The sequence below is a fragment of the Apus apus genome, chromosome 13 (genome assembly GCF_020740795.1).
Source record: "Apus apus isolate bApuApu2 chromosome 13, bApuApu2.pri.cur, whole genome shotgun sequence".
In the NCBI taxonomy this organism is placed as follows: domain Eukaryota; kingdom Metazoa; phylum Chordata; class Aves; order Apodiformes; family Apodidae; genus Apus; species Apus apus.
The window spans coordinates 4,078,762-4,102,380 of NC_067294.1; the positions used below are offsets into that span (position 1 = coordinate 4,078,762).

At 39.6% G+C, this 23,619-nt stretch overlaps 1 protein-coding gene across 2 annotated transcripts in view; it reads left to right on the plus strand.

Annotated features, from left to right (window-relative positions):
• The window catches only part of SPOCK1 (SPARC (osteonectin), cwcv and kazal like domains proteoglycan 1), a 269,899-nt gene that overhangs the window by 201,498 nt on the left and 44,782 nt on the right, over positions 1-23,619 (plus strand). For both annotated transcript variants that reach the window (XM_051631488.1, XM_051631487.1), the window contains exon 6: positions 7,600-7,714. In XM_051631488.1, the coding sequence (XP_051487448.1) occupies positions 7,600-7,714 (115 nt within the window). The remainder of the gene's footprint in view (positions 1-7,599; positions 7,715-23,619) is intronic.

Here is a 23,619-nt window from a genome sequence, read left to right on the forward strand (position 1 = left end):
TGCTCTTCTGCTGAGAAGTTGAAACCCATTTTTAGACAAGTGTGCACAGTTCTAATTACAGTGCAGAGCCACAACATATGCAATGAATTCCATTCTGAATCTCATGATAGCTGCCTCTTGCAACTCAGCTTGCTCTTTTCTGGAGTCCACATGAACCCTCTGTCTTTCCAGTTGCTCTGGAGTTCATTGTTTAAACCAATGTCAAAAGCCATCTGACTTACTGATTGTATATGGCTGGGACTCAACAAAAAATAAAAATAAATTAAAAAAACAGCTGTAAAAAATTAAAATTAAGAAAAAAGTCTTCTGATATTTTAAAATCTTAAAATCAACAAGCTTACTTTCAGGGACCTAAACCATATGCTTGGGGCACCTGTGGTTGGCTATGTTAGTGATGTGACCCCTGGCTTAAAGACTGATATTTAAAGATTGCCCAGGTCTCCTGCTTTCCCTCTCCTCTGTAGTTAGTTTTACCCTGAGGGCAAAGTTCTGCAGTTCTCCCTCATTAGAGCTGCAGTTTTGCAGAGTGAGGAGCTGTGGAGTGTAAAGCGATTTGTGGTCCTTAGAGCTTTGCTGTGTGAGACCTTTTGGGGTTCCTGCATTCAGCTGTGTAAATCTGTTCAGCCCATTTAATATCAGTGCCAGAACCTGGGTCTCATTCTTCTTGACCCCACACCTGGAAGCTGTTCTCTTTTTCTAGCAGATGAGAAGCCACTGGCCTGTCAGCTAAGTGTGCAGTGAGAGACTTTCTCAAATACTTGTTTACCTGCAATACAATAAGGTCCTTCGTGTCATTTCTTACAGAAATGGGAATTTCTGAGCCAATCAGCTATAACATCTGTTTCAAAGCTACAGCTAGCATGTTTAAAAAATGGCTCAAAATGTATTTACACAGTGGATTGTTTGTGTTTTTCCACCAGTGGTTTGCATGCATAGCTCCCCTTGATATCAGGAGCAGCCATGTGTTGTCATAAGGAGAACAGAACTCCTAATTAGATCTCCAGGATTTTAACATATCTTGGTACAGCTTTTATTGCAAAGATGAAGAGCTGGAAGTTCACCTCAAACCTATTCTAGTAGAAAACAAATCATTATTTTTTTTTTCCAGCTTCCCCTTTATTTTTATGGGAATAACAAGAGCCAGTCCCATCCAGGAGTGGAGCCTGTGCAGGGCAGGCAGCTCTGCTGTGGAGAGCTTGCCCTTCATGCAGGAAGAACAGCAAGTGTGTGCCCAGAGAAATGAACTGACTGAACTGGTTAGCAAAATGGCCATAGCACAGCCAGTTTTCAGTGTAAAGCTTCCCCAAGTGCTCAGTCATAGAATCATAGGGGTTGGAAGGGACCTCGAAAGATCATCTAGTCCAACCCCCAGTCCTGGAAACAGAGCTCAGTCTATATTTTCAGTGCCCCACTGAGGCAGGGAGCTCTGTTGCCTGGTCTCAGGGCAGCCCCTCTGCTCCAGGGCCTGGGCACGGCTCTGGTTTGCAGAGCAGCAAAGAGGCAGCAGAACTGGGTGGCAGGGAGGAGAGGAATTGAAGGGAACACAGCCTGGTCACACAGCTCAAAATCTGGGACTCATGTCAGGACTTTACATTAGTGTCTGACTTTTTACAAATGTGAATTCACAAGGTTGACTTTGCTGTCTGCCAGCTGAACAGCTGATTTCAGGATTTTAGGTTTTACAGAGAGAAAGTTTGCAGAATTCCCATTAAAGCTTTTTCATGCACATGTTCAGCAGGACGCAATGGGAGCGCTCCACGTGACATTTCTTTGGGGTTTTGAAGAAAAGGTACTGAACAATTTAATTGTGACAAGCTAAAAAAAGGAAAAACAGCTCTTGGACTGAGGATGTTCCAAGTACAGTATTTTTTTTTCCATCTGATAGAAACTGGAAACAGGCTTATACAAGAAATACTGATAAGAGTCCTAGCTAAGCAACCAATGGAGGCAAGTGCTGCTCTGAACCGTGTAAACAAACAGCCCTGCTCAAATGGGTGTCTGAATTCCAATGGATTCTAATTATCTGCTAAGACAGATAGGTATGAAAAGCTACTGATATACAGAAACTCTGGACTAAAAAATATGTTGCAATTTCAGGAAGTTTTAGCTTGTGGCAGGTACTGAGTGAAAGATAAGGTTGGAAATAATGAGCTTTTGTTACTTGTGACAGAAGTTTAGGAGAAACATATTGTGAGTGAACAAAAGATGCACCATAAAACAAACACTGCGCCAAAATAATTCTTAGTGCAAATGTAAAAAGCTGCAGGGTGCTAAAAACGATGCCATGTCTTCCAGGCAAGAACACTGTTCAACAATAGAATTTTAGAGCAACTGCTATTAGTAAGATGTAATATTTCAGATTTTAACATACATTTTAATTAGCATACTATAAAATTTAACCTCCAATTTCCATCTTATTTATCTTGAGAAAGATTTCATGGTAATTTATCATCATCATGTCTATTGTCTGCTAATTCCTACATACTCCCACCAACAAAAATCTGCTTCTCCCCTTTTTAATTCACATTTCAATTAATGACAGAAGCAATAAAAGTTTGGAAGCTAACATTTTTCCCTTTGTCAGCATAACTACAAGAAATGTTAAATTATAGACTCTGTATTAACCAAATCAAGGTCTTGGGAAGCCTCCCCTCTGCTGAGCTCTGGATGCAGCATGTCCTCCTCATCTCCTTCCCTGATGGTTGTCACCAAGGCTGTGAAACGGTCCAGAACAATGAGCCTGCGGGAAGTTCTCTGGTTCTCTGTCCTCCCTCTGGCCCTATGAACAGGAGCAATATCAGGCACATGGTGTGTCCCAGGCCATCTGGGTCACCAGTACCAGGTTCTCCAATACCTCTGCATTGCCAATGAAAGGTGCCATCAGGGCTAGGATCTGACAGTATCTACTCTATATGTTGTAATTAGAATCACAATTAAGAAGTGCGTTGTGGTGCGATTACTGCGTGAGCTATCAGTCTTCAGCCAGCATCTGTAGTTCATGCATCAAGTATTGGCTGTGGGCACACAGCCCATCTCTGCTATTGCATTTAGAATCAGAATGGTTTGGGTTGGAAGGGACCTTTAAAGGTCATCTGTTCCAACCCCCGTGCAGTGAACAGTGTCATCTTTAAATGGATCAGGTTGCTCAGAGCTCTATCCAACCTCACCTTGAATATCCAGGGGTATGGGGCATCCACCACCTCCCTGGGCAACCTGTGCCAGTGCTTCACCACCCCCATGGTGAAAAATTTCTTCCTAATGCCTAGTCTAAATCTACCTGGTTTTAGTTTAATACCTTCAGCCTTAGTCCTTTTGCAACAGGCTCTGCTAAAAAGTTTGCCCCAACTTTCCTGTAGCCCTGTTAGGTGCTGGAAAGTGCTCTAAGGTCTCCCTGGAGCCTTCTCTTCTGGCTGAACACACCCAACCCTCTCAGCCTGCCTCAATGGGAGAGATGCTCCACCCTTTTCATACCTTTTGTTGCTTCTCCTCTGGACCTGCTCCAGCAGATCCGTCTTTCATTATGGTTGCAGTGTTCCTGTCCACCCTCCTCCAACTGCCAGGGACTGGCTGGGTGAAGCAGCAGCAGCTTCCCGAGCTGCTGTCTCACCTGGTGCCTGCCTGCTGGAGGCAGGTCCAGCTCGGCAGCAGGGTGGGGGGTGCACATCACTCCCTGTGCTCCCGAGAGGCAGCTCAGCTCGTCTGGCAGCTCCATGCCCGTGTTCCTGGCAGGCAGCAGCAGCGTCCTCCTGCCCCAGTGCTGCTGGCCCCTCTCCCACCCCACTGCTGCCTGCCTTGCCTGTGTTTGCAGCAATACTCGAGTCCTTGTGTCAGCATGCAAAGCTCTTCAGGCATGAATGTGAGCTGTCCAGGTAGATATTCATTAGTCAAATCCACATCCTTGTGTCAAAGATCACAGTAACTTACTCAACAATATGACTTACATGCAGGTTAGATCCAAACCTGGCTGCCAAAAGTTGAAAGCCAGTATAAAGGAGAGGTAACTGGTTTATTGCATCACTAAAAAGAAATCTAGGTTCTCCTCTAGCAGGGAGCACAAACTGAAGACTGACAGACAAGAATAAAATAGCTGCAAATGAATTTTATGTAGCTATTGTCTTTCTCCCTCAAATGTGAGTGTTTATGCAGAACACATTGCCATAGATTCACTGACAATAAACAGGGAATCATTATACGAGTAGTGGATTCTCTGGGGAACACTTTAGCCAAAATACACTCTGCAGTAATTTCCCACATCTTAGTTGAATAAATTAATTTATGAATTTTCCATGAATATGTTCAACCATTTCTCCCCTCATATATTTTATTGATCTCCATATACATTTAGCAACAAATAACAGAGCTGCTTTTCCATTTGCATTAAAATAGTTTAGAGATGTTTATGTGGACCTTGGGGTTCATAGTAAACAAATGCAGTTAAGGCACCAGGGAGGTAGCAGAGAAACATGAAGCTTGGCAGGGAGCTATGCTAGGGGAAGAGCTCAGCAGAGTCAGGGCATATTCAGTCATATCACCAAACAGAGGGGTTTTCTGAAATCAAAGGGACCAGCCCAAAACTGTGGGGCTGCTCCCAGTGAGTCCTGTGTAAAATTACTGCAAGGAGCTTCATGGCTCATGTCTGCAAAATTTGTAGTGTCCTTTTGGTGCTAAAGATGGATAGGTTGGACTCCCTTGTTTAGTATGATTTGTCCTGTCCTGTGTATCTTTTTATTTTCATGTGGAAAGGAGATGAGGATGGTAAAGGGAAAGACAGCATTTGAATTTTCTCCATAAAAATAGAAAGGCAATGTCCATGGTTTGGGGGAAGCCAACAGGCTCCTTTAGGCTGTAGATCTGGTGGCAGAATAGTCCAAAAACTTCATTATTGCTCCACAAGGCATCTCTGTGGCCTCTCTGCCTCTGAATAGCACTTAGTTTGTCTCAGGCAATGTCATTAAATCCAAAGTTGAGCTGCTCCTGTGGGTTATTACAGTGAGTAAGCACACCATCACATGGAAAGTATGGTATCTCTGTGTCTTTCTTTAGGGAGAGGAAAAACAGTTACATGCAGTGAGTAGGTGTTGAGAAGTAATCAGTATTACCCTAATTTAATATTTAAACATCCCAAGCTTGTAGGGTGGGAATATACTGTGGTCAATCATATGCATCAATTTATTCACATGCGACTGCACTGTTGTGATCTTCAAGATTAATTCTTCTTGCCCTGTGCATTCAGTTAAATGCAGTTTCTTTTTTGGTTTATTTTGAGCTCTTTGGTTGTCGTTTTTATTAATCATGAGGAAAGCTAATGAAAAACTTGCCTTGCTGTTTCCAAGTGTAAAGCTCTTACTTAACTACATATAATAAAGGGCTTGAAATAGGCCTTACCATCTTAAAGGTGGCATTTGAAGTATAATTGCTAATGCTTAGATACATAATTTACATTTATTATGCATAATAAAATATGTAACTAATTGATGTTCTGTAAGGGATTAAATTATCAACTCCAGCTGCAGGAAGAAGATTTATGCCTGTATTCTTAATAGCATATTGACTATTGGAATGTGCTGCAGAAAGAATCGTTGCCTCCAGGACTGTGCACTCAGGGAGTTCTTTCTCCTGTTCTCTACTTCTGGGGTGCTTTCTGTCCTGTATTTGTTCTGTCCCAAAAGCATAGATTAAGTGCATTTATGGAATAACTAGATGAAAAATAATTACTTATATTCCTTTCAGTTTTGCAAGAACTTAGTGTAAAGCACAAGCTGAGCTTGCCCATGTTTGTGTGTGGCTGTGCATCTTCTAAATAGGAGGGGCAGAACATCACACAGAGGATGCAGCCACCAGGGTGCATTGCAGTTCAGAATGACCAGGAGATAATGTCAGCAGAAAAGGATGTAGGCACAGGATAATGGTTTCCTGCTGCTAGATTAAAGCCTTGGCAAAGATGAGCCCTTTTAACAAAAACAAACAGAGGCAAAACCAAGATATTTGTTGTTATTTCAAAGCAGGAGGCATTTATCCTGTAACGTCATTGCATTCTGTTCCCTTGGCTTCCACTGTAGCAAAACAGCAGAAGATGATGCTGTGATTTTTGTCAGGGGCTGTTGCAGGATGAGCCCCAGTTGTCAACTGCATCTACCTGGGGTAACACCATGGCCTCGTGCTCTGCCTCCTTCAGTCTTCATAAAAGCTGCACGTCTCAAAACACATTGTGTCACACTGCATAACCACACCAACCTGTTTTTAAATGAAAAATCTGTAATGAAACTGCCTTATCAAAGGGATGTTACAGCCCAACGTTCCCAGTTTCCTCTGGGAGGAGGCAGTCCTGGCAGGGAGGAGGAATAGCCTCAGCACTGCCAGCAAAACCTCCCCTTGCTTTAGAAGCCCTCAGACTCTGATCTGGTAAAATGAGGGCTTGAAGAAGATGAAAGATGGAACTCAATTCAGTTCACTAGGTATAAAGCCCAAGAGCCCACCTTGCAGATTTGTGTTCCTGCTTCTGTGTGCTGTTTTCTTTTTCTCCGTTCTAGTAGCATGTTACTCCAGTCTCCAGCAACCATGCTGCTGGGCACTGACTGGGGAAAGTATCCTTGGGGCAGTGACTGCAGAGAGGACAACTACACTTCCCTTAGAGGAAAGTCAACACTAAAATATGTCCTGCAAACAGCAAAGCCCATGAATAGTCAGTATGTTATAAATCAGGGCTTTTTAACTAGCACACTTTTGCAATATTAATTCTCCTGGGGTCTCATTTGTCCAGTACTGCACGTGTCCTGCTGTCCTAAATGGTTTGAATGTGGTGACTGTCAGAGGTGCTGTAAATCCCATCTGCTGAGGTTTTAGGGAAGGGAAAGGAGCAAGGAACAATATGCAGATACAGGGAGCAGTGCTGTACTGCTCATGGATCAATCTCACTCTTCTCAGTTTTACGATCTTGTTTCTTTCTGGAGCCAATTGCCTGACAGATGGCTATTTTTAGGGATGGTGCTGTTAACTCTTAAGGCAATTTATAGTCACTGTAGGAGTCATTTAAAATTTCCTCCTTGTTCAGAGAAGCTGACATGTTGCAGGACCAGTCTTACTGGCTGATGAGCTGATTTCTTTCAGTTCTCACTAATGTGATATTATTCAGACTTGCTTGCAGTGGAAGTTGAGAGCTCCTCAAAAGGCCAAACTAATAAGTCAGTAGTGGTAACAGCAGATTTCACACCCAAAACTTGGTAGAGCAATATAGGAAACATACAGAACTCTGGAGGTTTTTAATTTCTTCCTATCTTTGCTGCACATCTCTTAGGTGACCTGGAAGAAATTGTTCCGACCTTCTATGCTGCAGATTCCATATGTTTAAGCAGGAAATAACACTTTACAAGGCACATTTAGAAGTGCTGTGCAAAACCCTGCATAGGAAGTAGCTATTATTGTTGTTATCTCTAATAATAAAAACAATGGCATTTTCAATAGAGACTGGAGTTTTGCAATCTGTCCAATGCCATTGCTGCTAACATTTCTCATTTAATCCCCAGCTGCTGCTTTTATGTCTTGTCCTAATTCAAAATGTATTCTTGCCTTTTTTTTTTTCTTTTTTTTTTGTGATTCTAGTGCAAGTTGGAGTTTCATGCATGTACTTCTGGCAAAACCATCACAGCTCGATGTGAAGGGCCCTGCCCCTGCCTTCCAGGACCTGAAACTTCAAAACACAAGGTGGAGAAAACTAGTAAGTTGAGCTCCTCATGGAATTATAACACATTACTTGGTTCCTGCTGTTTTCTTAGAAGAATGTAAGAAAGATGGTTCTTAACCACGAGATTTTGTGTTTAACACTGAGAAAAGCTGAAGTACAAGTAATCCTTTTCTAAGCACGTAGTTCAAGCATCTTAACTGCTGCAAAACTAACACCCACTTGACAGAGTCTCATAGGAAAACTGTGTATGGATAATGATTCTCATTTTTTGAGTGAAAATATTTTGGATGAAAATACTCAATCCTCATTAGGGAAGACAGAAAAAAAGTACTACTTGACGGTTCATTACTTGGTAAGTTAAAAAAAAGTCAGTAGCCTTTGTGTTAACCAAGAAGTAATTTAAAGTCACATATTTATATTACATGGGATCTCAATTATCATTGTTATTAACATTTTCATTAGAAGTCAAATAGATATGTCTGTATTTACACATGATCCTGCTTCAACTACAAACTCATTGCAATTGATATTATATAAAACTGAAGGTTGGCATCTCAGCCCAAATGGCCCTTTTCCCTGCCAGCTCTGGGGGAGTTCTCTATTTAGGACTGAAAGCCCAGTGAGATAATTCACTCCCTCAGGTCTTTTCCAGGGAAGTAAGCACAAGCTGTCTCAGAGTGACCTCATCCAAAGGGAATTAGGTCTTGCAAAAGACCCTGACTAAAAACAAAAGTCCCACAGCTCCTGGCTGTATGAGCAGCTCCCAAAGCCAAAGCAGTGACTCTCACAGGGTTTGCTTTGTCACATCAAGCAGTGAAATGTGTTTATGTGCCTTATGCATCACATGGAGTACAAAAAAGATGAAGCTTTGGCAATGGTATGTTTGAGAATCTCGTTTAATTCTTGCTCTTCCCCACTGTGGACACATTCTGACAGGAGCAGACATGGAAACAAGGAAAAAATTTCAAACAACACTTCCTTGGGTTAGTTCAGGCCCTGCTGCTTCAGCTGAAAGCCCTGATGATCCTGCTGGTGTGGTGGTCTACACACCATAACCTCTAGCACAGGTTAAGCCTCCATCTACTTCCAGGAATGAGAAGCAATTATAGAGCCTAGATTTTGAAAATTCAGGCTTATTCCATACTTTGCAAATCTCACATATTTCTGCGTGTCTATCAAACTTGGATGTATTTTAGATGGCAATATATAACTAATATTGCTTTATGTGGTTTGAATCTTTTGGTTCCAGTATACCCACTGATAAATTGCTTTATTCATTTCTTCTATTTCTTGTCATTGGGCACAAACACATACTTTTCATAAGCTGGTCCCTATATGCCCTCTTTTTTGCCCTTATCAGAAAGAGTATCAGATTAATAAATCTTCAGTGACATTTTATGCTTACGATTTCATTCACACAAGAGAAAAAAAGATTCTAATAACCCTTATCTTGATAAATGCAATTTGACAGGGTATATGTGTTCTGAAACCCCAGCTTTTGTTTTGCCTGACTCAAAACTTTTAACTCCAGCCAACAAAGCATTAATTTAATGGATTGGGTGATCTGCACAGCAACTTTCCTGCAGGCTTTTCAAGAGGCCAAACTTGAGCTGACATTACTCCTGCCATTGCCCTGGTGACAAGGATATGAAATGCCTCAGTTCTACCATCTTCAGTGTGGCATGAAATGAGGGAGGGCTCTGCCCCTTGGGAAAGAAGGGAAAACATTGCAGTTGTGTATGGAAAAAACAGGTAGTAGTCATCTCCTGCATCGAGTGTATGCAAAGGAACTGCTCCTGGGCCTGATTATAGTGTCACAAGCCAGGTACTTGTACAAGCATGGGAGTGATTGTGTGTCTGCCTCTGTATGTATATGGAAAACCAAAAACAAAAAAGCAGTAGAATATTTTGCTTTAGCACTGTCTGTTTCTTCCTGGGCTAAAGTGCTGAAATGCCTACAAAAGTATTTGCTGTTGAGAATCAAATAAGAGAGGGGCTTTCCAACATTTTTTGTCTTAAATTTTCTTCTGGATCTCTGAATGTGCCAGTTAAGTGGCAGTTAAATATTTCCTTTACCTTTATTCTTCAGTCTCCTTTATTCAATTTCTTCAGTTTCTTCAATTGGTCCACCAAGTGTACTGGAGTCTTAAACTGCACATTTCAGAGTTTCAGTCTTCTAACAAAGAGCTCCCAGAAGTTCACATGAGAAAACCTGAGTAAATTCTATACACCAGTATAAATTTTACCCAGGAGCAATTTTCGCAGAGGGATTTGGTATTGTGTGCTTCTGCCAGCCAGTTTTTCTCAGGTTAATGGGACAATTACAATTCTAATTGCTGACCACAGAAAAAAATGTCCACAGTACTGCACAAAGTAAGATTCCCTGTTTTGCTTAACAAGTAGTGTCTCCTAGCTTTGGAGAAATGAGCCCTGACTAGTATCTGAGGTGGTGTGTCTAAGATGTGACATGGCAGAGCATGGCAGTCCCCTGAAGCCTGGTGACAGCAGCACTGAAGTGATCTCCCCTTCACCAAACCTCCAGACATCTCAGTCTGGAGAATCTGAGTAGTGTTTTGGTTTCTGGTAGCTCACCACTCTCTCTGTTCTTCATGCAAAATTGTTTTATTTTCCTCAGGTAGTGCTGTAGTATCATTAATATTGAATTGGTATAAAAACCAGTAGATTGAATTATAGTATAAAATAATTATGTACACAGCTGGGACTCGATTTCTGCTCCTTATTTAGTTGCCAGGTTTGTGGAGTCCATTCAGATACAGCAAAATCTTAAGTAGAAAATGATAGAGAGGTAAACCTCATGCCTGGTGCAGACATGTCAGTGGAAAAATCCTAAGGAGAATTACAGTGCAAATGCTTCCAGCAAAATGGAAATGCAGCTCTTAGAGCTTCCACATAAACTTTTTTATACCAATTATACAACAAGGTTAAATGCATGTGGTTCTGAACTTCCGATTTGAAGGCAGTTTGCATTAATCTTTATACATTCATTCCATCATATTCAAATATTATTCCACAATAAATTACTTTCAGAAATTAAAAATGTAAAGGAACATTTAATTTCCAGAGTACTGTAATTCTAAATGTCATGACCTTTTTTTATACGCTTGTGAATAAAACTGGCAGCAGCATCAAAGGAAAGCAATCTAATGTATGTGCTCAGAGGTAACAATTGACTGCAGGGTCTGACTCGTATTGCTTCCTCCTCCCTGGGCTCCTTCAAAAACATCTCTGCTTTGAAGATGAAAATCAAGACTAATAATCATGCTAAAAAATTGGAATTCCTTTTATAGTGCTAACTGGTATTATGGAGACATTAATAAAATAAGAAATTCTAGCAGAAGAAAACTACACCAGAATTATTATCTTTAATGGCAAATAACAACAATATAATCTTTCTACCATAAAGTTAAATCTTTTAAGAGATGGAAGAATGTTTTCTTCATTTTCTTAAATGGAATTTTGAGTCAGAGTCTGAGAGGTAGAAAACAGGACTCTGTGAGGGAACTAATGGAGGATTTTGGAAAAGACTTGCCCTAATGCTTTTCCTCTTTTTGAGGTCCATTTATATACTTTTGGTTTATCAAAACACTGGATATGCTTCATTATCCACAGCAGTATCCCAGTGTTACTGTATGCTTCCATCCTAGGTCCTGATTTTCACCTTGGCTGCTCAGAGACAAAGGTTGAGCCATACTCTGCCCTGAGGTTAGCTGCCCTTTCGGAGCCTATGTGCCTTTTTATCCACTACTGTAAGATGAGTGAGGCTATAATTTCAGCAAAAGGAAACGGACTGTTAATTGACTCTGAGTGGCTCCTAGGTGACAGAAGTTATTGAAGGCAGAGCCCTGTCTGCTGGTGGCTGTCAGGTACCTCTTTCCTAAAGTTCTGCTATATTAACTAGAGTTGTCATCAAGCATAACTTATTTTGACACTGGCTGAAACTTCTAAACCCTCCCCCACCAAAAAAAAAAAAAAAAGGACGTCAGATGAGATACAACCAGTTTTCATTCTTCAGAACATACTGGCAAAGGAGAGGATTTTCCTTTGAATGTGCAGAGCATCCTAGCGAAAAAAAAACCCACAACCTTGTACACTGACTGGGCAATCTCTTGACAAATGTGAATTTGTAGTTGAGATAACATGGCTCTGTGGGCTTCCCCCATGCCTGGGACTCCTGCTTGCTTCATGGGTTAGCAGTGTAGTAGCTCAGGCAGGATAGGAAATGTTTAATAGCGTGTCAGGACTCTTTCTGACCCTACCCTCATTTTGTGTTTTCTAAGAAGCTGAGTGCTATAGTCCCAGCATCCTGGTCTTGATTTGTTGCCATCAGGGTTGCAGAGCCAGCAGAGCATGAACAGATGCAGTAATTCAAAGTAGGTTTATCCCTATCTGTGCATTGTCTTTTTGACCTTGTAGAAATGCCCAAGGCAACTTCTAAGAAAATGTTATTGTCTTGATAAGGGAAACGTAAGGTCAATGGGCAGAAGAAAATATTCAATTATACTGAAAGTTGGTTACATTTCTAAAGGCAACCAGGAGAACATTTTTAAGTTACAAGAGTAAGCCTTGGCAAGCTTGATCAAGAATGTACCTTGTTTAGGGCATAATTTAAGACATGAACTGTAGTATTTACCCACCAGCTCTATTGGTGTGATGGATGAGAAGGTCTAATATTCCATTTCTTTATACAAATACGACTCAGTGCATGAAGTTAATTCGGAGAAATCAGTGTCTTGGATCCCAAATGAGCTGTGTCGCTGCTTGTGCCTGAATGACTGACATCTAAAAGAATTTAAGTCTTGGAACCCAGTCTTTCATTTGAAATCCCCTTTCAGCAAATATTGCAGTTTCAAATTGCTATTCACAAGCTTTCATGACTACAGAGTACATAATTTGAAAGTTTGTGAAGATGAAGGTGTGATTCATTAATTTTGTTGAGCTGGAATTGGTCCCTGAGTGTGATTTGCCAGAAGATTTTTTCCTTTTGTGGCTTTAGCTTTGAAAAAACACTTCTGACACTGCATTTCCAGGTAGATTTTTAAATTACCTATTTGAGTCTAAGTGCTAGGAATGGTAAAACAAAAACATTCTGAAAGTAAGATTAACAAGAATTTCAAAGCTTTAATATATCCCATTAAAACCAGGAGGGTTTTTTTTCCTGTTTTACAGAGGGGAAATTGTTCAAACCAAAGAGTGACTTTCAGTGCAAGGGAGATATAAGGACATGGAACACAGCAATGTATTTGTCTTCCAGCCACTGACATCCTTCTTCTCTGGACTTCCTCAGTAAAGAGTAGGACTATGAGCATTAAACTATGCAGGATCTGATATTTTTTCTCAAGAGTTTTCAGCATGTATAATGCAATTCAGTCTTTTAATCTGTTATGGGATGAAATGACCTTACCCAAGTAAATCTGAGTTGTCATATCTGCAGATAATAATTACAACAACTCTTACTGTTATTATTACTATTAATTTGCCTGTAAGCTTTCATACAAAACCAGTCTATTATTCCTTTCCTGAAAGCATGAATTATTATTTTTTTTCATTTGTGCTAGATACTGTCTGTGAGTAGTGAAGTGGCTGTACCCAATTAATATTTGATTGAAAGTAAGTGAGAAGCAGGCAAGAGGTGATGCCTTTGCTCTTCATGCATGGCTTTTACCATCACCCACTCCTGTCAGAAACAAAAGCAAATAGCTTCATGACTGAGACACCAAAATGAAGCTCTTGCCAAGGTCAGAGGAAACAGCAAAGCAATGGTGGCTGGGGATGCTTTTGTCTGCTGCATGTCTTCACAGGTGCTTAGAAAGGAAAGGCTGCCCAGTCTACCTGTGCATATTTCATGGGAAAACTTGTGTTTTTGTAGGAATGTTAAGTGGAATGTGCAATCTGAGAGTGAAATGAATAACATGTTCACATGCTGAAAAGGAACAGAGAAAAGAGCTAATAATACAAATGAGGACGTGTCGGTTGATCGATGCTAGATTCTCCTGATAACTTTTGAATATTCCTGCACACATCACTCTGCTATCTTCTCCTACATTTGTGAAGGAGGTGTGTTTTATCAAGAACGATCTACAGAACTAACCTTGGAATAGCTCAGGGAGGACCCATTAAACACAAGGCTTTTTACTGTAGCTCAGAAAGATGTGATGCCCTTACAGGAGGTTTGATTGAGAGGCCGTGGCCCAACTCCTTGCTGAAGAAAACCTTGGTGTGATTGTGGGGTCAATACTTAACCACATCCACAAATAACAGGGAGTTCCTTAGCAAAGATTGGTGTTTGTAACTTCCTGGGAAGGAAGTCCTCCATGTGCTTAGTACTTTTAAGGTTCTTTCTGGTCCCTTTCAAAAATCTGTTCGTCCTGAAGCACTTATAACCAAGCAATAGATGTTGCTGAATGGGAAGCATTAAAACTGCTGCTTCATGTATCACTCTGAAATTAAACTACTTACATTCACATCTAATCATACATCTTCTTTGTGTTGATTTCTAGGCTGCCCACATCTAGTGAGGTGATCAATAATAGTTACTGCTCCCCTTCAAATTCAGTGAAACATCTTTAATCAATGTAATTTAACCTCAAAAGCATCCACAATTTTTGCAATGACTTTGCTGTGTTGCAGAAGTGAGGTGGAAGGAAATGGCATGGTGTACAATTAACAAGTCATCATGCAGAACAGTTTTGGGTACTGCAACAGCCTCAAAGATAAATCACTTGCAGATCTTGTAAGGCTTTTGATAAGTATCTATCACACCTCAAAAGTCTGGTACTTCCCTGAAGAAGGCAAGCAGATTTAGAACATGTAGATCGGCTCAGAAGCCAAATTAGTTTGTAAGGCTTGCTTTTAAATATTTTCATGAAAACAACAAAAATGTAGAAGGAAAAAGCACTGTATAACCTTGTATGCAAACATTGTCCCATTCTGTCCTCAAACCAGCTGATATATCTACTTTGAGGTGGAAAGGATTGCCAGCTTTCCTAGGGGCTGCGTGCATCAGCATTCATGGTGAAGGGCCTCTAAGATTTTGCAGTTTTAATAATCTTTGTTTTGAGGAGAAGTTAAGGCTTGGTATCTACATTCAAAAGTTAGCAAGAAACTATTGGAAAAAAGAAATGGAGAAGGTAGCTACCAATAAACAAAAGACATTAGTCATGCCCAAAAGAAAAATTAGGAGGAACAATACATAGTTAGATTTAAAGTAGACACGAAACTATCATTTTGAACCTGTGCATTTTTCTAGGTCCTTGCAAATAATCCTCAATTATTTCTTTTTGAGAAGATGCATTTTTTCCAATGGTGATAGCTGAAAGTGTGCATTTCTTAGCTTCTTTCATTGTTTGAAATTCAAAAAAAAAAAGCAAATTACTTGATTACCAATTTGTGCTGTGAGTTGAGTCTTGTCACTCTGAACATTTGTACTCAGGAGCTACTGCTTGAGTTAGTAGATCCATTGTCTGTGGTGAATGAGGGAATCTGACTACACTGAAGGATGTTAATATTTATACAACCAGGCCTTTAGCTATTTATAGAATTCATGTGGTATTTTTCCTGTTTGCAACTACAACTGTGACTGTGTAATTAGCCAACCCATAATTTGAATTACAAGCTTTGCAACTGAAAAAACAACTCTAAATTTCTTTTTCAAAAATACATGAGCATCATATTTTAGGATGCAGGTGTGAGCAGCCATAATGGTATGGTTCTAGGGCTTAAACAGTCACAAGGAAAGAATATAAAGAAATTTCAAACTTTATATAAAAAAATCACTTTCCAATTGGAGCAAATATTGTTGGATTTTTCACCACAATTCATTCTGCACTGGCTGAGGTTTTGAATTCGATACGCAAAACACAACAGAAATTAAATGCGTCTTTTCAGACTCTTGCCTCTTCCATCAGAGCTGTGTTGTTCAAGAGAATTGCTTCCCAAAAGGCTTTGTTAGGCTTGAAGAGGAAATTCAGGTTTGAACCTCTGACACCCAAATAATTTTCTACCATAGAGTATAAATTAAAATATATAAAATGTATTTTGTAGTTTTGACAGTTATGAACAGAAAACATTTGGGTGGCTATATGAAACCTACTTTGAGATGATCTTGAACAGGAGAAAGAATTGTCCCCTAAAGAAGTTGTTTTGCATTTTGGTCTGGCTCAGAGGTTCGGGCATTTGGCACAGCAGCATTGATCAGAGCAGACCCCAGACAGATGACAAGCTGGGGATGATGCCATCCTTTGACTACCTGTCACTTCTGCCATGATCCATGATCTCCCATGGATTTGATTGAATTACAGCAGACTCCAAAATGTGACAACTGCTTTAGAGGCAAAAGTGACAGAAAGGAGGGAAAGGCAGCACTAGAAGCAGCATTACTGTTCACTTTGCTTCTTTCAGGTGCTTGCTGAAGTGACATTGACTGTAGCAGCAACATCAGTCAGCAGGATTTGCACTGGTAGGAAATGCATCTCTTTAACAAGGGAACAGGCCAGTAGAGTAATGTGGAGCCAGAATTCCTGTCTTAACTTTGAAGGTTGAACTGGGACATGAGACATAACTCTTCATCATTCCTAAATAAAGCCTAATCCCAGATGGCAGCGGGAGACAGGAACTGCATAAAAATACCTGTGTCATGGTGTAATTATATTCAAAACGGCAGGATTTTTTAAAATCCTTTTGAAATCTTTTCAAAGAAAACTTTTAAGGCTTCTACTTCTCTGGCAGGTCTCTGTGCCTGAGTCGAGTAGTTCTGTTTTCAGAAGCATTTAGAGCTGCACTTGTTGCCCCAGGCTGGTCAGAGGATATGGGTTTTACCCCTGGCCCAGGAGTGGTCACCACTTAAAATGGAAATATTCCAAAGAAATTGAGTTGGTGGGTCTCATCCATAGAACCACAGATTGTGTCACCAACCCTGCCAAGAACTTCCTGCCTTGATATGCAAAGGATACCAATGCCACCAGGGTGTATAAACCCACATAACACAGTAAGAGTGGTAATCAGAGCTTCATGAACACTTATTAAACACAATGTTAAAATAACTTGATCTCTTTTTTCCCCAGGAAAAGAAAAGGTTAGAAAATGACAGACATAGTAAACACTTAGCAGCAGCAAGTGACAGTAATTTTCAGACAAGAAATAATTTGATTTTTGGTTGCCAGCAGTAAGCTATTGAAGTGGCACACGGTGTTAGTAGGAACAGCATCTAGCAACAGCAGGTGTTTGTGTGCTGATAATGATAATTAGAGCAGCAAAATCTCTCTCATCATAAATAGATATAAATAAATAAGAACAGTTTCATATATATTTTTCTTATGGATATTGACTTCTGCATTTTGGGGAATATTTCTCTAACATTCAATACAATAAAATGTTTGTGAAATCTCCAGAAATCTGACAGTGAAATAAATTATAGTGCTTATAACTGCATTGTTCAGCTAAAACATCCCTAGTGAGAGGAAAACAAAAAACCCAAACATTTTCAAAGAAATACAGGAAAATATAAGACTTCTGAAATTTCAAATACATCTTTCTCTGTTTTGTTGTTTTGGGGGGGATTTTTGTTTGTTTGTTTTGGTTTTCCCCTTTGGTATCTTAAGGACTAATTTAATCTTTGGTTACTCTGGTATAAATCTGGAAAAGTTCCATCAACAGTGTTGAGCCAGTGGACTTTGCTAAAGTTATTCTTAGTCTATAATGGTATAAATTAATATATACTAGAGCCTAATTGAGACTTCCAGAGAGTTTGTTAATTTCTATGCACTTCTCAGCATTGTGTCAAATTATTTCTAATTTGCTGTTTGTTAGTGTAGAAGAAAGGAGATGATATTTGTCATATCACCACTTCATTCCAATTATATAGGGCTACATAGCTTACAGCTTTCACTGTCCCAACAGGGAGAGCTGTGCATTCATTTTCCTCTGAAGAACTGATTTTTTTTCAGTCGTTCACTTCAATGTGTAAATTTAAAAAAAAAAATGAATCTGCTTCCTGTAAAGCAGATGTCACTCTTTAGAGATGGTCTAGAATGAGAATCAGGACCTGCATTTGTGAGTTATTACAATTATTTGGCTCTAGTCTGTCTCTGTCAGACTGGAGTTCACCATCCACAGAGAAAACACTAAAATATCCTGCAACGCAAAAAATAAATTTCAGTATTAGAGAAGCTTCCAGACAACCAGCATGGGCTCGTTCTCTCCCAAATATTACAACATACACATGTCTATGCATTTAATTTTTCAGATACAGGCTCAAACTCTGCAGGCTGGGATTGGTTGCTCAAAACTGCAGTTTGACCTTCCCTGCAGGTGTCCAGCATCTCTGGAGATCTCCTTGGCACTAACTTGAATGTTCAGATCTGTATTTGGAGCTGAACTACAATCCTTTAGACCCTACAAGCATTCAGACATGCCCTTGTAATTATTATTTTTTTAGTTAATATTAACATAGAAAGTGGCTAAGCTTGCATCCAAGCAATCTGCTTACTGTATGATTATTTTCCAACTTAGCTTTTACTACAGTTTTCTAATATGGTGTTCCACTAAATGAAACAGCATTTAATGACTGCTTGTTTGGAAGGATACGTTTATGGAAAAACAGTTTAGTTTCCTTTACAAGAATACACTTTATACAGAGATATCACTATGTTCTCAGGTTTAATAAATTATGGCCTTGGTTCCATCTTGCTTGTCTGAAGGTAATTTTAAGTATCATCTCGTCCTATGTCTCAGTTTGCTGACAATGACAGGGCCTAGGAGTTATCAGACAGAAACAACAGGCAGATTCTCTTACTGTCTAAATTGTAAGTATGGTCTATCACAGCAAGTCCTCACTTATCAGGCAATCCCTGTCAAGAGGAAAAATGAAAAACGAGTAAAATAAAATCATGTCACAGTCATTTCAGGCAGGGAGTTACAAGTTACAAATGCCTCATGCATCCTTCACAACTGAAATTCAGGTTTAGACTTGCAGCTCTTGAAAGGGTTTCAAATGTTCTTGGAAAGTCTAAGATGCAAAAAATTAGATGGGATACAATTTTAGAAAAACATAGTTCCCTGAGCGTTTTCCTTGAGGCAACCAAAATTAGGCTTTTAGGACTATAAAGAGAGGAAAAAAAACAAACACACATATCTTTGTCTGCAACATGATTCTTCAAACAATCATGACCCGTGGTTGTTGATTTCTGTCATATATCACTGAAAAAGGGATGTCTCAGTAATTCACAAGCATAATGCACATTTTGGTAATTTTATGGTACAATATTCAGATGTGGTTAAGGAAGGTGCCTCATTCTCTTCTGTGGTTTTCACAGTGGGACGAATTAGCTTCTGCCTGAGGTACGTTCAGTTGAAATGAAACCCAGGAAACACCAGAAACATCTTTGTCTCCAGCAGTCCCCAGTGCCAGGACCCCAGTGTAGCATTTCTCCTGCTAAGAGCTTAAAGGCCTGAAAAATGCTGAATTCATAGCTTTGCAGACCTTGAGTTTGTCTTTGCATTCAACCCAATGTTTATTTCTAGATGATCCCATTCAGAAAAAGTGAGAACCTTCATTTCCAAAGGGCCAGGAGATTGACCTGTGTAAGGCTGCAACGGTTGCTCTTCTTTGCAGTCCTTTCTGCAGAGCCTGATGGGCTGGAGAAGCACTGGAAGAAGTGTCTCATAGATGAAGCATCTTATCTCTATATGAGATTGTTGGTGGGCAGCTGAGAATTAGTTGGATGGAAATTGCCAAAATTACACAACTGAACTGTGTTATCAAGTATGCATCATGCTTCCCTTTCATTTGACACTATCATTCTGGATGTTTAAAATAAATAATCTTTCATATCCATCATCACCTTGTACACTTAAGATTGTTAAATGAAGCTTATCTATGAACCACTTACCTCAATTTAGTACAATCCCATAAGCAAACAAGAAATTCTTAACTAAAAAAAACCAACAAAACAGATGAATGTTTTTACAGCACAGTTTATTTTTATTAGCAAATGTAATTTTTAAGTGTTTTGATTTTTTTGAATGTTTGAGGAGGAAAGACATATGGCAACTGCTATATAGCACATACAGGAACTGCATTTGAGAATGCTGTTGCCCAGAAGGTGATGAATAATTAAAATAGATTTTTCAATATAGAAGGAAGTGGGAGGAAGTGTTACCTGTTCAGTTTATGTTTTTGTGAAGAATCGAGTTGATTGCAAAACACTGGAGAGTATTTCACATTTCTTTAAAAAAGTTCCCTTTTGTATTTTCAATTGGATGTCCTTGAGAACTGGAGCAGTAAAAATAGGAAGAAGTTCATTAGCACAACATGCATAATTATACACTTGGGGTCTAATAATATGAACATCTGCTTTAATCTCTTTGGTTAGAATTGTCTAAAGGAGAACATGACCTTAGTGTGCTGGCTGGTCACAAAATAACTGTGAGAACTATGAGCTGTGAAAAAGGCTTGTATAATCTTCAGGTATGTCAGGAAAGGTATTTCCAGAAATACTGGTAATATTTTGCAGGACACTGGTAATATCTCCTCTGGAGTCTTTTGTAAGTCTGGATCAGCAGTGTTCAGCTGAGGTGAGTTCAAACTGAAATAGGAAAGTGAGTTTTTCTTTACCTCAGTAAAGAAAAGAGCTAAGCTGTCCCTGCCACTGACTTCTTTGTGCTTGGTACAGAGTCCCATCTCCTAAAACATAATGTTATAGCACTTTGGAAAACATGTGATGAAGACATTTGCCTGGTGTAGGTGTTTATATGATAGTATAAATAGAGCTCTAAGGTGATTCTTTCAATATGCGTTAAATCAAAAATAGTATATTTTCACACATAATTTTATGGAATTATTTTTAGTCATATGGTTTAGGGTGTAAAATGAGTGAGGACTTTGAGGAAGCAGGAAAGACATCTGCTACTTGTAAGAGACTCAGAAAAAGTGAGCTCATTGTAACTTTTCACACTATTGAGGTTCTGCTGCTGCAAGGACAGCCTGGCAACTTCTATCCCCAGACTGATTTCGTTTCCCTCTTTTTCTCACTGTCTTTTTTAAGACCTGCCTGTTAAACATCACTAGATTCTGTATTTTCATTACCAAAACTACCACAGTGAAAGTGATAACAGAGTTTTTGTTCTTGGGCTGCTGGAATTTCCACCCCAGTGTGCACAGCTGTACAAAGGTGATGTCTCCCTGCTGAGGGCCACAAGGCATTTGGCTACATTCTTGTGACAAAGAATTCATAAAACAGAATTTATGTAGTGGTTTATGGAACCATCTGATTAACTTCAGGTCTCAATCAAGGAAATAAGCTGTGTGCAATTGAAGTACAGGTATAAAAGAGTGACAATAAAGATGGGAGCGCAAACAATGTATTAAGCATCTGAGAAGAAGATTTATTGGCAGGTCTTTGCATTTCCAAAGAAATTCAGAACCTGCTGATAAGTGGTGGTGATATTTCATGTTGCACAACACCACTGTTAAGAACAGTTTACACCTTAAATTTGTAAATCATCTGCAATAGTATTACAATTATTATTGGAATTCCAATTTCTGTGATTGGAAATGTTGCAAAGAAAAAAAGAGTTTGGGGTTGCTCAGTAACATGTATGTTTACAAGGTGATTGGAAATGACTGAGGGTTGGTGTATTTTTATTTCTCCCTGTATTTTGCACAAGAGAGTGCTACGTATGATCTAAAGGTTTATCTTTAATCTTGTTCTCATTATTGAGTAACCTCAGAGTGTTAGTAGCAAGAAAGCTCTTAGTTATGTAATAAGGGAATTATAGTTATCTGTGAAAACTATGAATATATTACCATGTCATTGCCTAACATCTATCCTAAAGGAGAGATAACAAGCAGTCTTTCTTAAAAAATACCCACAAATTTAAATATTATAAACTATATGTTACAGCTTCTTTTTATAGATGACAGCAAGACAAATTTCAGCATGCTCAGTGATAGAGCATTTTCCTTGGCAACATTTTGACCAGTGTATTTTCTTACCCTAAGTCAGATGTGAGAGCTCTACCAGTCTCCAAGCGCTTCACAGTCTCAGAGTAATTGCCTTTTGTTTTTGTCCTTCACCTCTTTGCTCTTCTCAAAACAGATTGTATTCCACAGCAGGGTTTCAGTGATGAGAGGTAAAGTAAACCCTCCTCTAGCAGTCGGATGCTTTGACTTACTAAAGTCAGTGCTGCTTGAAAGAGAAATTGGCTTCCCCTGAGAACATGTCAGCAATGAAAAAATAAAGCTGTAGATGAGTTTGTCTAAGGGCACATAAAATCCAGATTCCTCACTGCAGACAGTTTTGTGAGAAGCAGAAAACTGATTCACTTTTTACTAGTATGGCCATTGTGTTTAAGTCATTTTAGAAGTCCAAAGCCTCTTTAAAAGTATTTATTTCCCTGAGGGAGCAAATGCAGGGATCTCTATTGCAAGCCAAGTATGCCAGCCTTTAACAAGATTATAAGAGTCTTTTCCATGGGTCTGCAGTGTGGAAAAATGTCCTTTAGCTGTAGGTCACAATGGATGAGAAGAGAAGAAAGTAGCCAGGAGGGACCAGTCCAGTCAGCTGGGTTTGTGGGCAGGTTGTTAGGCTGTAAAGGACTGGTTTCAAATTTAGACTGGTGCTTACAAAGGAGCTGGGTGTACATGTTCCAGTGAAAATACCAGTCTTAGTGCTGTAGGGCAAAGCAGTTACAGTATCAGATAGTTGTGGGAAATTCTATTTCAGTAGAACAGAATGCCCTGGGCTTCTGCAAATGACTTTTCCTCCTCTTTCAGAACACCCAGATGCAAAGTTAAACTTGCTTTATTTCACAGATGACTGTTTTGAATACACATTCCAGGCATTATAGCAAGGATGAAGAGTGGCATTGATGCCACAATGAGAAGTGCTCTGTAAATGCCTACACAGAGAGATAAGGCACAAGGCTAGTCACTCACCTCCTAACTCAGGATAATCCATGAAATCTAAGTGAGACCCTGCTCTGGCAGGGGGGTTGGACTAGATGATCTTTCGAGGTCCCTTCCAACCCCTAGGATTCTATGATTCTATGTTATTTGTGTAGTTAATAAGTGTATTCTCATGTTAGTAACATGGCAATCTATGCAAAATGTTTTGGTTTGCATAAAGAGAAAGGGTTGAAAAGATGCCATGTGGCCTAGCTACAGAAGGTCCTTAACAAATTATATTTGTTGTACAGTGATTGCTCCCTCACATTACTCCTCAGTTAACCTGTAATATCTGAGCTAAGTAAGCACAGTCTAGATATTTGAGTATGTTCTTATTCCAGTTCCTCTCAGTAGCTTTATACACTAACATCAAGCCTGTCATGCAGATTTTAACACTTTGTGCTATCAAACCCCTCTATTTGAATTCTTGATGCACTTTGCTAATGCTAGTTAATTCAACCTCAGATTGCCTTAGGGATTCATTTTTATGCACAGGTAAACAAGTGCACACACAGTTTCTGAGATTCATGTAACACGCTTCAGGAAACCTCTAGCAGAAATTTAAAGCACTTGCTTTAATTGCAGCTTCTTTCCAAAACAGTCATTATTGTCTTCTATATAACGACATTTTGGTTGGTCTGCCAGGGCTCTCTTCCAGTTTCTGCTCAGGCCTTTTTTGTGTAGAACTTACCTTGCTTCAGGGACTGTTGTGTCATACACAGACTTTCTATTTCTTTTCAGAGGTTGCAGACCAACTTCCCTTTCACTGTTTCCACTGGCTGTCTTCTGCTGAGAAGTGTTCATACCATTTGCAGAGACCATCTGCCCTCTTGCCAAGTTGGAGTACTTGAGTTCTGTGTGTGCCTGTGACACTTGCCAGCTTTTCCACTTTCAGCAAAGTTTCTTCTTCTCCCATTTTCCCATGAGTTTCTAAATATAATCTAGGAATAGCTTTTGTAAGGCTCTCAGTCCTGTG